General features: G+C 39.7%; 1 protein-coding gene across 7 annotated transcripts in view; it reads left to right on the top strand.

Annotated features, from left to right (window-relative positions):
• GALNT11 (polypeptide N-acetylgalactosaminyltransferase 11) overlaps positions 1-14,083 on the top strand; it is a 57,758-nt gene that overhangs the window by 17,293 nt on the left and 26,382 nt on the right. For all 7 annotated transcript variants that reach the window (XR_010069779.1, XR_010069778.1, XR_010069777.1 and 4 more), the window contains exons 3-6: positions 3,816-3,939; positions 5,906-6,072; positions 10,355-10,480; positions 12,537-12,786. Coding sequence is in view for 1 of the 7 variants with exons in the window: in XM_063324389.1 (XP_063180459.1) it covers positions 3,816-3,939; positions 5,906-6,072; positions 10,355-10,480; positions 12,537-12,786 (667 nt within the window). In the remaining 6 variants the exon portion in view is untranslated. The remainder of the gene's footprint in view (positions 1-3,815; positions 3,940-5,905; positions 6,073-10,354; positions 10,481-12,536; positions 12,787-14,083) is intronic.

Genomic DNA, 14,083 nt, shown 5'->3' on the forward strand with positions numbered 1-14,083 from the left:
AGGTTCAGCGTATGCTTGTTTCATGTCTTAGTCCTATGTTGACTGGGCTCAAATGCATGAACTTTTATTACACACAGAGAAACTCTACTCATATGCAGTAATTAAAAATAGCTTCATAACAATACACAATGAAGAGGACCCATTGATTTGGAGAATATCCTTGGAGTATGAAATAATCTACAAAAAATGTGTGTGGGACAAATTACAATGAAAGATTTATTGAGATGACAGTTGTTAGGGCCAAATCCTGCTTGCTTTGCACCAACAAAAGTCTGTGTGTTTCGTTGGAACATATTTCATCAATGAGATGATTTGGGTTTGTCTTCCAAACTTGCCTTCCAAACTAAATGCTTTATATATTTAACTGCTTACGGCTTAGTGTTCACAGTGGTGTTCAGATATGCAAACTGAAGCATGTTGTGTACTGGATCACCAGCTTCAAGAGTTTATAGAACTTGACCAACTTAGAAACTGAGGTTTGGTGATTAGACCTGTGTGAATATGTAGGAAAAATGCCAATTCACATTGCCCTGTGGCATTGCTAAATATTTATCAGTTCACCACAAAAAGCATGAGAGCCAAGTGAGGTGAAGGCTAGTCCAGAGGTAGATATTTCTTTCCAACTATTCATTATGGGCCAGGAAAGAAATTGGAGCTTTTTAATGAGAAGTCCCTTGATGTTCAAACCAAGTGAGTGGGTTGGTTGGTGAAAGCCAAGGGGAATTATAGTGCCAGGATAAATTCTACGTGAATCATCAGGAGACGGCTGGCTCTCTGTTAGAATTAGATCAGGTGCTGCAGGAAAGGGCTTCCTGTCTATCTAGGGTAGGGCAGTAATAAACAGGCAAAGTGAAAAAAATGAAAAGCAAGTTGGCATGTGATAGCTAAAACCAGTCATCTGGTGGGACAATCTTTTTTTTTTATTAATCTGAGTGAGCCATGTAGCACTGCTGAAGTAAAGCCTAAACTGATGTTTTGATTGCAAAGCCCTTATTTTCCAAGAGCTTTTATCTGCTGCTTGAACTGAAATGTTTCGGGCTTTTTGAATGCATTTTGGATATTGTTCTTCATGAGAATGTTTTAAAAGTATTAACACTCCCTCTTACCTATATTTAGAAGAAAAATGTAGTTAGTGGTTGGGTATGGGTGGACTGTAGAATGAAACACTTGGTGTGTGTTTCTTAAGCTCATGCTTCGTACGAAGAAAACATTTTAAGTTGACCCAGTGGCACAGTGTTACTGTGGCACTGAGTACACAAGAATGATTGAGCTGGATGTCTAAACTGACAAGCTGAAAACCTTGCTTGTGGTTCAAAGGAGGACTGACTTACCCCTTTCGACCTCTGATGCCATTGTGAACAGACCTCATTCCTGCCCCTGTGATGCAACTTATCCACAGTGGGAGCACTCATCTGTGAGCAAGATAGGGTCAGTCACCACAAGACACACTATGTGGGTGTACCCCACATCTTTTGCAGACATTCCCACTTGGGATGTTGTCCTGGTTCCGGTGGGGATAGGGTTAATTTTTCCTGGTATTCCATGCCATGTGAGCCACGCCCACCCGGAGCTGCCGGGGGAGGGGGCAGGAAGTTGCTGCTTAAAAGCGGGCTGGGGCGTCCCGGGTCCGGTCCGGCCGGGGAGCGGTTTTCGCGTTTGTATATTCCCCTATCAGTGTTGTTGTTGTTGTTTGCCTGTTCCCTTTACTGTCCTGTTAAACTGCCTTTGTCTCAACCCAAGAGTCTTGCCTTTTCTTACGATTCTTCCTGTATTAGGAAGGGGCGAGCGAGCGGCACGTGGTTCTTTGTTGCTGTCTGAGGCTAAACCACGACAGATGCGGGATGCCCAGCACTTCCCACTTGGTCCTGCACAAATATTAGGGTGTCTACCCTTAAGGTGTTTTGATAGTGCAGCTGCATTGCCATTGCTGTAATCAAGACTAAAAGCGACAAGGTGCGAAATGTAAATGGTGGGAATGTAGATTCACAGAATTCCCTCTAGAAGGTCATCTTATACCTATAGGTAGACTTTGTTGCTGAAACACAACTGGTACTGACACAGCTGTGCTCTGAAGGCCAAGCAGGACTACTTTTTTGAAAGGGAAGAAAGCTTCTAAACTTTTTAAATGATCTTTTCTGTTTTTTAACCCATCTCATTTTCTCTGGTCTTGAACTCAGATGGCTTTTGCAGAGCTGTTGAAAACTGGAGAACATAAGGTATGAAGAGAGGCTGAGAGAACTGGGTTTATTCTGCCTTAGAAAGAAGGTTAAGGGCTGAGATTTTATTGCTGTCAACAGCAACTTAATGGGATGCTGTAGGGAAGATGGAGACAGACTCTTGCTGGAGGTGTATGGGATTATGATAAGAAATGAAAGTGAGGAGTATGTTTTTATTAGATAAGAGGAAAAACATTTTTGGTGTGATGGTGGCCAAATGCTTGAATAGGGACATGAAGAGATTGTAGAATCTCCATCCTTGGAGATGCTGGAGGCTTTCAGTATTTAATTGGACATGTTCTGAGCAACCTGATCTAGTTGGATCTGCTTTGGGCACGGGATTAGACCAGATGTCCCTTCCAATCTAAATTAGTCTATGACTCTATGAAACATATTATGCTGGATGTATGGTAGCATGTGAATGAGGAACCCCCGTGTTAATTGTTTTCTGGAGATTTTGAACCGTATGGAGATGATGGGCAGGGTGGAAGGAGATAAATTACATGATCCTTGCTCACTTCTTGTGCTGAAATTTCAGTGAAATAGTCTCTGTAGCTTCATATTAGCTGCAGAGGACACATGCATCTTATTCTGTGCAGCCAGCTGAACAGAGACAATAAAAAGTCATTGCTCTGCTACCTGACTTGTTGCAGAAGTGGCTAGGAGACGCAGCTGGTGGCTACCGCTTCCCTCTTCTGCCTCCATTTTTTCCTGTAGAAGAGTTGAGTGAAGCACCACATGGTTTAGTAGTGGACTTGGCAGTGCTAAGTTAGCAGTTGGACCCGATGATCTTAAAGGTCTTTTCCAACCTTAAATGATTCTATGATAATATTTCGTTTCTATTCACACTGGTGAGTATATGGCCCAGTGACAGAGAAGCCCATGAACTGAGTCAAGGCAGGCAGGATGGCATTGAGGATTTCAACCTTGGCCTCTTGCAGTGCGCTGATTTATACCAGCAGTTGCTGCCCCTGCTCCACCGTGCTCAGGAAAGAGTTGATGCATCTGCTAAAATAATCAATAGAGAAACAGCAAGCTCTGTTGCTATTTTACTTGCTGTCAAAGTCCCAGGTGATATAAACAAGAAGCTTACAGTTTTTTCATAGCTATTTTTATGGTACTGCAGACTTGAGAAAACTGCATGAAATCGGAGCTGCTATTGTGAGGGTTTTTCTACCATTGTAAATGTATTTTCTCTCTCAAAAATCTCATTATGGACTCTTCATCTGTATGGATAGGTGCTGATGCATTGCGTGTCAAAGTCTATCCTGTGCTTGTTTTGATGTTGGTTTTTAGGTGGTGCTAAGAATTAGAGGCCATTTAAGTGAAGGGAGTGTGTCTGGTAAGGCAATAAACACAATGGAGCCATCAGTCTTTGGAGAATTATTTCATTTTATTATAGCTGCAAGGGCTACTCATAAATACTACCTATTTGTGAGGGGTAATGTAGTTGCATAAAAATACACTTTGCAAAACCAGAGGGATTTTTGAAGAGTGTAATGGATTTTAGGGGAGGTTAAAGCGTATGTTTCAATCCTTGATTGTTTTCCAAATGATATTTTTAAGCCTGTCAAGTGATCTTGGCGTGGTTTTTTGCAGGAATGATTTTTAATGAAGATGACCAGGAAGTGAGAGACTTGGGCTATCAGAAGCATGCTTTCAATATGCTTATCAGTAATCGGCTGGGATACCACAGGGAGGTGCCTGATACAAGAGATGCAAAGTATGTACTAATTTTTGGAGAGAACATGGCATAATTTCATGTGCTTAAGGACTTGTTACTCATGTTGTACCTGATGTCGTATTTAACATTTTTGTATTACGTTTCTATTAGAAACTCAGCCTCCTGTGTTGCTGAAGGCAGATTTTCAGCTATTTAAGCAGGAGTGCTTGAGGGCAGGATTTTTATTTTTTGGTCTCTTCTGTCTCTTTTTGACTGAATATTGTTTCTGAAGATCTAATTTTTTTCCAGCTGGAAAAGGTATGTGATGGATAAAGCCCCACAGAAACCAGGCTCTGTGAAAAAAGGCAGACTGCTGCTCCCTGAAAGCAAAGTGTGTGGTTTTTTTCCTGGTTCTTAATTCACTTAAAGAATGCTTAATGTAGAACCAGATTGGGTATACACTTATTCAAACTTCTGTCATATTAATTTAATTTTTGTGAGTAGTAGGATTGGCAGACAGCTATTTTGATAGAAAGGAGATCCTGAAAATAATACTTTAAATAAAAGTCAATGTGGAAAAGACCTAGGATTCAAACTTTCTTTCCAGCAATACTCAGATTAAATGTCCTCTGTCTCTTTCATCTTGCTAGCTGTGTACTCAGTTACTTAAAGCATGCTACAATATTTTTATTGTTTGAAGCTTCAGTTTGAGATACTCAGTACTGTACCAGAAGAGATGCTATAATTCTGTTCGGTACCTTTGAAAGAGGGACGTTAAATGTTCCAGTGACAAAGTTATTGAGAGACTTTCACCTTAGGTACTATTTCACATTTATTGTAAGCCTGCAGAGGAGAAGACAGAAGAATGATTGATGACAAAGGCGCTCTATTTCTTAGTTGAAGTCCTTCCATGTTATCTAGATTGCAGTACTCTGAATGTTTTCTATTAAAAGCAGATATTTTTCTCGGATCTATCTGATGCATATGGGAGGAAAAAAACACCACTGTAACAACAACAAAAGAACTCAATGCTGAATTGAAAAATAAGTAACCCTGCATCTGTTTTTCTAGTGGTTTCTCTGGTGTGGGTAAATGTAATGCATCGTACTTGCTGTAATGTCTCTCCCAAGAAATTCTTCATTCCTAGTCAATGAAGACTCTTCTTGTATATTTCGGGGTTTTCTTTTGTAGTTTCTTATTTTTATTGGATTCCTTCATGCCTGGCATCTTCAAATGACATTAATCTGTGATAATGTGCCCTATTAGAATTAGGGACAAAAATTGAAAAAAAAAAAAAAAAAGACTTGCTTTGAGTGGGATTCAGTTTGCAGATTAAGATGCTTAAACTTAGATAGCTGCATGTTAGTCAGTTGTCTCTGCTTTTATTATAATTAGCAGAGATCCATTCAATGCAGTTAATGGAGCATACAGAGCTCTTCAGCTGACAAAATGCACTTGTCAGCCTTTGGGAGAGCTGAATACTATCTAGACTCCAGTGACAGCAGTGACTAGATTTAAGCATCTTAATCTGCAGGCTGAATCCCAGCCTTGGTTCTCTAAACAGGTATTTAGCACCGTTGGAGGTATTCTGGGATATTCAACCTCATCTCCAGCAGCTGGCCAATAAAGTTGTGGAGTTTTTGTAGGCGTCATGTCATATTTGCTATTCCTATACATGCCTGAGCTACTTGAGGGTACTAGCCAGTAGTCTGACAGCTGAAAAAAGCCCTTAGTGTTTTCTCTTGTTTATGTTTTAAGGATCTGTCATTCTCACTCCCCCCCAATCAGTCATAGCCTCTGTTTTCTAACACGTAGCAATGTTAATTATAAGTCTGTATTATGTGGAGAGTAACTTACAATGCTGAGCCCTACTATAGATGTTATATGCCTGGGCTTTTGATGTTCCCCCTTAGGTGCTCTTCCTACACGTTTAATGTTTGCTTGTTATTTATGAAGTTTCAGTATTGACCTAGCCCTATGGAAATCCCAATGAAAATAGTGATAACTCCTGTATTTCTGTTTGCAGATGTAGAGAGAAGTCCTACCCTTCTGATCTGCCATCTGCCAGTGTTATTATCTGTTTCTACAATGAAGCACTTTCTGCCCTGCTTCGCACAGTACATAGTGTCCTGGATCGCACTCCTGCACACCTTCTTCATGAAATTATTTTGGTGGATGACAACAGTGAATTGGGTGAGAGAACCTTTCAGTAATGTTTTGTTTGGTGCTTAGACTTCTTGACCTTCCTGTCTCTTACTGTGCTTTATTGACTGGTCAAAATAAAAACGTGGAAGCCATGATGCAAAACCAATTTGTACTGCAGTCCATCACAAAAAAGTGCCAGCTGGTAGAGATGCATGATGTTCTGAGAAGTCCAAGATGACATCCCCTTGGACACTAGTGCCATTTTACTTATGAGCTCTGTATCATACCGACTTGAACATTCAAAAACAGGTTTTGAAGCTAATAATAAGGAGTGTGTATTTGCAGAGGGGGTGATAAAGCAGTTGTTTATAGTTCAGCTGTTTTTATCATATCTTGCTTAGGCTGCTCTGGTGCTCAGAGCAGATAACACTGATCTTTCCATAAATTTGTGGGGCAATGCACCTGAAACGAATTGAAAGCACGTAGTCTCAGCTGCGGTCTTGCAAATAAGTTGATGTGGCACTATGGAAACAGAACGTCTTTTTTTTTTTTTTTGTACTTCCTCAGAATTTCAGAGTGGTGGCGTGCTGGGATCCGAGCTCAGCCTTTGCTGGGAGGGCTCGGCGTGGCTCTCTCACAGCCTCTTGTGGCCACTCTAGGAGTAGCTGTCCCTGACTCTTGGAGCAGCCTTTGTTCCCTCCTTCTGGGCAGAATTGCCTTACTGTTGTTGAAAGATTGATGCTTCGGCATTTTTCTCTCAACTGATGGACAAGGCGAAGACAGATATGCAATTCAAGCGTTTTGGCACTTCAAAAGCGAAATGCCTGTTGAGGAATGTGTTAGTGTAGCAGTACTTGCAAGCAGGACTGTGCAAGTTCCCTACTTGCATCTGTACAAGTCCACAACTTTTTGCTTTTTTAAAATGATTTTTAGATGATATTTTTTAGTACATATAATAAGCTCGCTTGGTCTCATCGTTTGGTTTCTGGGTTAAGGTCTCACTTGCTCTAAGAGACTGATTAGATATGTATAATGAAGAATGAAATTCTCTTGTTATGCAGCTAGTTCATTTCTCTGAGGTCAGATCAAATGTAGAGAGACAAAGCAGAGAACAAAGATCAAACATTCTGTCCCTTGCTGATAAGAATGTATAATATTTAAAAGCTTGTTTTGTGTTTTGGAAGCAATACAGACTCTTTGCTACAAAGTCTTGTGTGCAAGTTGTTGTTTTTAAAGTTTCATAACCTCTGTATTCAGAACCAATCTTACTCAAAACTCAGGTTTTTGAATACAGTAAGGCATTTAGTTGATGAATACCTGTGTTTAGGCAGTAATACCATCGCTCTCCTGGTCTGTTGCTAATTCAAAGGCCAAAACATTCAAGTAGCTACTTTTGCCTTTCTGACTTCAAATGAACATGTTTTGAAGCTGAAGATGGGAGAAGATATTGTTTATACAGAGAATTACTGCCCTCAATGATGGTACTAATGATGTTTGTACCGCTGCTTAATTTTAACGGATGGGATTTTACAGCCAAAGAAATGCAAAGCTGGTCTAGTGACTGAGGAAATGAGCAACAACTTTGGCTGTGCCATGGATGTCATGAGAGCTTGGCCAAATTCCTTGATCTCTATGTCTCTGATTTTTAATTTTTTTTTTAAAATTCATTTTCTCTACATTACATACTTGGTATCTTAGATGAAGTTCTGCTTATTTCTTCACCTTTAAATATAGAAGCTCTGCTGCACATCAGTCCTGTTGTGTGAAGCTTGGGTCTTTGCATCTAGTTTTGCCTCAAAAAGCTTCTTATGCTCAGTCATCAACAGGCTTACTAGCTAAGCAGGCATTTCAATGGCTCATCTGAGTCCGCTGTTATATTTTTCCTTCCCTTTGCTGCAAGGCAGGATTTCTTTTTCTAGTGCAACCTCCTTCTCCCTAATTTAGGCTTTACCTGTTATGGAACAGCCTACAGGATATGCTGAAGGATGTTACTGGAGGCACTCTTCTACACAGAAGAAGAGATTGAAAAATAGAAAAGGAAAAATTGTCTGCAACTCAGTCCTTTGAAATAATAACACCCCTGACTCCTTGCCTAGACTTCTCTTGTTTGGAGGAGCCTTCGTTACATAGACATGGAGCAAGATGATAGCTAAAGTAATTTTTGGAGACTGTTGACTGGCTAAAAGTTAGCAATTCTCTTCTTGGAGCAAAATTTCTCAGGCAGGCTGTATTGAAGCAATTTTTTGGGTTATGTCAGAAGAAATCAATCTTTCCAGTGGACAATAAGCTGACACATAACACCCCAAAAGGTGTCTGAGACTAAACTGCCTATTGAGAATGGCCCATGATAAGGCTGGGCACAGTTTCCAGCAGAATGCTAGTTTTTCTGGGTCCAAACTGTTCTCTAAGAGCATGTTAGCCATTGGGTACTACTGGCTCTTAAATTCTGCTGTTCAAGCCCATTTTGTGAGCCTGGTTTAGCTACCAGTATGGACATGACCTTTTTTTTTCTTCTGCTGTTTTTAGAAGATTGCATATGCAAAACTGTTTCCTCTTGTATTTTATGTCCTTTCATGCAGCCTTACTGTGCTGCTTGTGCTAATTTTGATAACCGACCTTTTCTGCTCTGGTAGCCCTTTTTTTTCCTGTGGCAGTACACTATCCTTCCCTTGCTATGATATATCAGGTGAAGAATGATTCAAGCACTAGTTTATTTTAGATTTGCAAATCCTCCTGTCCTGCTTATTTGCGCAGCATACTAGACATTACTTTATTTAATTGACTTTCTCCAAAAAAATCTTTCCTATTGTCTCTGGCGTATTGTGTCACATTCAAGATCAGGTGAGAGAATTCCTGTGACCCAGTTGAATCCAGTCTGCATCTCCCGAGAGACTTTTCTATGTCCTAGAATATTCTCTAGCACTATATTTGCTCTGTGGTACCTTCTCATTCTTGATCCATGATGCTACCTTGCAGTGCAAATGCTGAGATCTTAACATTTGGAGTTGCTTCTGGGAACCTCCTTTTCAGTCTTCCTGCCTGAAAGTTCAGGTACTCCCTGAAGGTTACAACTCCTGCTTCCACATATATTCCTTTGGCATTTAATTTGTTAACAGCAACTTTAATGTTTGAACTGACATTCATGAGAATAAAAATAGTTATTCTAGCATATCCTCCATTGAAATTCTGCTTGCCGTTCTATACTAAGGTTCTCTGTGAAGTCTCAGCTGGCTTTTTGCTTTTCATCCTTGTTTTATATTCCTCTTTATTTTTCTACAAGCTTTTTAACTTATGTTTTTCCATTACTTAAGTATTCATGTGTCCATCTTCTCTTCAATGGTAAAACTTTGCTGCCCACTTTAACATTGGAAACCACCATCCTTGGGGACAGTGTTCTTACTCTTACAACCCTCACTGATGTTAGTTAAGTTACAGTAGTGCTTATAGACTCCAGTGAACTTTGCTCTCCTTTAAAAGCACATGTTTGCCAGCAGTGTATTTGATCCTTTTGTATTTTGGAAAAGCAGCCACCTGAGACTGAGTTGTCATTCTTTGTATCTGCTATTGTGTCAGCTAAGCAGGTAGAGATAATGAAAGCTGTCTTCATCTTTCTTTTTAAAGATGTCAGTGTTTGTTTTAGTCCATGGAACACAGTAATAGAAAACATTTGGCTATGTGAAAGGGCTTTTATTACTTCTGCTGCAAATGACAGTCAGCGTGAGAAGAATTTGGAAAGATAAATGCTATTTCTTTGTACAGTGCTTTTTTATTTTGATTTTTTTTTTAGCGGCAGTAATTCCTTTTAACATAGAGTCTAGTAGTTCCAGTTAACTTGAGTCATATTGTATTAAAGCCTTTGAAAACAGAACAAAAAGATAACAATCCAGTCTGTATTCAGGAAGCCAAGGCTAAGTATAAAACCTGAGACAGTTACACTGCATAAAAAATTGGTTGGGAAAATATAAGGAAGTGCTTATCAGCAGGAATGTGCCCTGTGGAAGGCCCAGTCATATGGTGCATTGCCCATTTCAGTGCTGGGGACGTACCTGCTTTGTCCATTCGGGTTTCCACAATGCAGGAGGAAAAAGTGAAGCAATCAATATGAAAATGTGAGAATAAAACAACAGAAAAAGGCCGCAGGAATTGCCAGGCAGGTGTAGGATTTGGGATGACTGACTGTCCTTTTGATGCTTTCGGTTTAAAGCTGTGCTATATTGGGATAGGTTTTGATAAAGTTTTTGGCCCTTTTTGAGTTTAACATCTTGGGACATTTAAACAGAGCTTTCACAGTTTTCATCCTGTTGTTGAACTTGTGTTTTTCTTTTCTCAGCTGACTTGAAGAAAGACTTAGGTGAATATGTTAAAACTCAGCTTCCAAAAACTACAAAATTGGTAAGAAATGAGAAGCGGGAAGGCTTGATTCGAGGAAGGATGATTGGAGCCTCTCATGCCACAGGTATACTTTCTTGTTTCTCTTTTCCTTGCATACTTTGACCATATGTTAATTGAGTGACTTCTCTTTCTCTAGTGCAGCTCTTTCAGATGTTGAATATTTGACCCGTGATTGCTTTAGCCCACTCTGGGGGCGCTGCATGTCATGCCATGTTCTTAGCTACACAACTTAGCCATGTGAAAGAAAGATTTGGGATAATGCTATCTTAAGTGAAAGACACTTTAGCAATTGTTTAGAGTATCGGCGATTTTGAAATGAGTTAATTGCATTGATCATATTAACCTACATCACAATGGCTACATGAAGTGTCTTCAGTGATACCTGTATAATGATAATTGGAGACTTTAACTAGCATTACCTGTGTATTTAAGTGTTTACATCATGCAGTTGACCATGATCTTTATAAAGCTTTCTCCAGTATTCTCTCATAGCTTTACTGAGTTAGTCCTCATCTGAGGTTTTTTTGTTCTCAGTAAGAAGGAAACAAGGAGGACTTGGTACTTGCTTATATGTAAATATAGAGTAGATGTAGTAATTACAAACTATAAAAACAATTTAACTTTAGGAAATCTGTGCTGTGTAAGAGGGGGGAGATGTTTTTTCAAGTCACCCAGACAATGACTTGGCAAATTTGGAGCCAAATTTGAGTGTCTTTTAAACCTTGTCTGAAATGTTGATTTGGATTTTTTTCTTCCTATGGAAGTTTGATAAAATTAGTTCATCTTTTAGAATGGGCCAGTGAAATAGTAAGACAAAACCAGTATTTGACAAAATTTGGTGAGGCAATGTAGAATTTTCCTTATTCCTGCCCTAAAAGAATATTCTCTCAGGAATGCCCATCTTTCATGTGAAACCTATCGCTCTAAAATGGCAATCTACTTCCTTATTAAGGTAAGCTCTAATCTGGCTTCTAATTCACCAATCTAATTGTAATGTTTCTCATACAAGCTTTTCTGTTGGTGCTTTATGTACATTGTAAGCCTTTTAACATAATATGTTTTCCAGTTAAATTCTTTGGTGTCTGAGAAAGTATGCACTAGTTCCTCAAATAATTTTGAGTGGCAGATAAAGTCTCTTAATTGGTGTTTACTCATTAGCATTGTAATGGCATAACCCAGAGAGAAAATTGTGCTTGCACTTTCCAAGTCGTGCAAGGATTCATTTGAGTTTGTGCAATTTTAAGTCATTTTATTGATTTTACTGAACTGCTGGGGTCTTTTTGTCTGTTGTTAACAAGTGACTTGTTATATTTGCAAGTTTCTAAGTTGTTTTCTTGAAAGGTCTTTCCCATGTCTTCCACACTATTCTAGTGTTACATAAATTTTTTTGTTGTGCCATAAAAATTCAGATTATTTTTTAGATAAACTGAGACTGAAGGTCTCTCATGGCTCAAACTGTACTCTCTGACCATGGTAGATAATCTCTGTGTAAACTGGTGGGGCTGGAGTGTTGCTTGGTCAAATAGTGGTGGATTTGGCTATGCCCATTTAGGACACTTACTCTTCTTTTAAACTGCTATGAATCCACAGTCACTCTAGAGCTAATGAAATGGGGAGATGCTCTATGTTACTTTACATTCAGGAATTTAAATGCTGTGGCCTGTGTCATGGCTGAATGCAGATTAATTCATCGGAATGGCTTGGTTTAAAATCCACAAATCTGAGCTGTAACAGTAACCGGATGGATGCTGAAGTGTGACATGAAGTGATTACAGTCAGTGGACAAAACTAGCTTTGTCATGGGGATAATTCATCCAGCCCAATATCTGTCATCTTTGGCTATCTCTGTAGTCTAACTCAGGCATGGGAGGTGCTCTGCATTAGGACAAATGCACCTCCTGACTCTTAATGCTGATCTGATGATGTTTCGTTTGTAGTGCAGTAGCTCTGCTGAATCTGGGTAGAAAATTTGATGAGCAATTCATAGCTAACTGTGAATAGCCAGGATCTACCTCTGCCTTTGTGACTGAACTAATCCCTGTGGATTCTCTGGCTTGTCAGCGTTTGTGTGTTTCATGTTACCATGGATCTTTGTATTTTGTGTGCTTTGGCCTCTATAGGGCAAGTGCTGGTATTCCTGGACAGTCACTGTGAGGTGAACGAGATGTGGTTACAACCTCTGCTGACTCCCATCAGAGAAGATCGCAGGACTGTGGTGTGCCCTGTGATTGACATAATCAGTGCTGACACGCTTACCTACAGCTCTTCCCCGGTGGTGCGTGGAGGGTTTAACTGGGGCCTGCACTTTAAGTGGGATCTTGTTCCTGTGTCAGAACTGGAAGGACCCGAGGGAGCCACTGCTCCAATCAAGTAAGGTTCCTCCGATGTGGTGTGAAGCTCCATGTAACATAGGGGTGATCAGAAGCACTTCTTGAGCATTATGGAGTGTATCTGGGTGTGCAGTTTTGGAAGCAGGTGCCTAACATGTCATATCTGACTAGTTTATTTTACTTAAAAATAGTTTTGGTTACTATTACCTCTTTCAGTTTAATTTCGCACATTTAATCACAAATTGGATAGATCAGTTGTCTTAGGTCAAGAAAGTACACTCTTAGAGAATACTTGTACAACAGCAGCTTTTGCTAAAGACAGAAGTCTTAAGGAGCTTATGCTGTTCTGTGTTAAATCTGTCCAGTAATTTTAGTTTTGAGCTAGGCAGTGGTGTTTGTTTCCGGTCTGTTGATGTGTTTGGCTTAATGATGATTTTGATAACCACCTTTGTGCTAGTAATAGCCTGCATATCCCGCTAGTACAGGCTCTATAATTTCTGTGATGAAATGCTAAAGAATTGCTAGATTGGGAAAATATGTTTTTGTGGTAATAGGAAGGTAGTTTCCTAGCTGATGGGACAGAACATCAGAGCATATGGTAATTTTCTATGTCAACATAATTTTTTTGCTTTAGATTTAATTTCTATTTTTCTTCAAGCAAGCAATTATTTTGTCATAAATGTTCCTAAATGAACACACATGGATGTGAAAACCATCTTTAAAATATTACTTGGCTCTTTACACAATGTGGCAAATGCCTAAAACTGTCTGTTGGAAACCTGTCCATATTGGTTTTGTGGTCTGAATTGCTTGAGAGTTGTTCTGAAACAAAAGTCTTGGTAAAGCTTAACACTAGGACTTGAAAGTTACCTTCATTAATCTTTTAGCCGTTGATGGCTGTCTCGCCTGTACAGAGCTGGCAATATCTGGTTCCTGCTGGACATGTAACTGTTATAAAATGATGTCAGGAGACACCTTTTTTTATTAGCAGACACATGCTTCAGACATAAGCATGGAAGCTGTCCCAGTGTGAATCCCTTTATGAGAAGGGCCAGCGCTGGCAGAGCAATGGCAAGAAGCTGATTGTGCTTTTTCTAGTTGCAAGCATCCATCTCAGTACAGAATTCAGGTTTGTGAGGTGGAAGGACTTTTTTTTTTTTTTTTTTTACAAACTGACTCCTTGCAGTGAATGTGGTACTTCTATAAGATTTGCAAAGTGAGTCAGAAATTGGGCAGTCTCATCGCTCTTTCATTCTCTTTTCTTAGACTGTAAATGAAGAGCGTTGCAGGCTGATGCAAGTAGCTCCAGTGCAGGGTTCTCTGCTGTGGTCGGACAG

Source organism: Chroicocephalus ridibundus, chromosome 2 (genome assembly GCF_963924245.1).
Source record: "Chroicocephalus ridibundus chromosome 2, bChrRid1.1, whole genome shotgun sequence".
Lineage (NCBI taxonomy): Eukaryota > Metazoa > Chordata > Aves > Charadriiformes > Laridae > Chroicocephalus > Chroicocephalus ridibundus.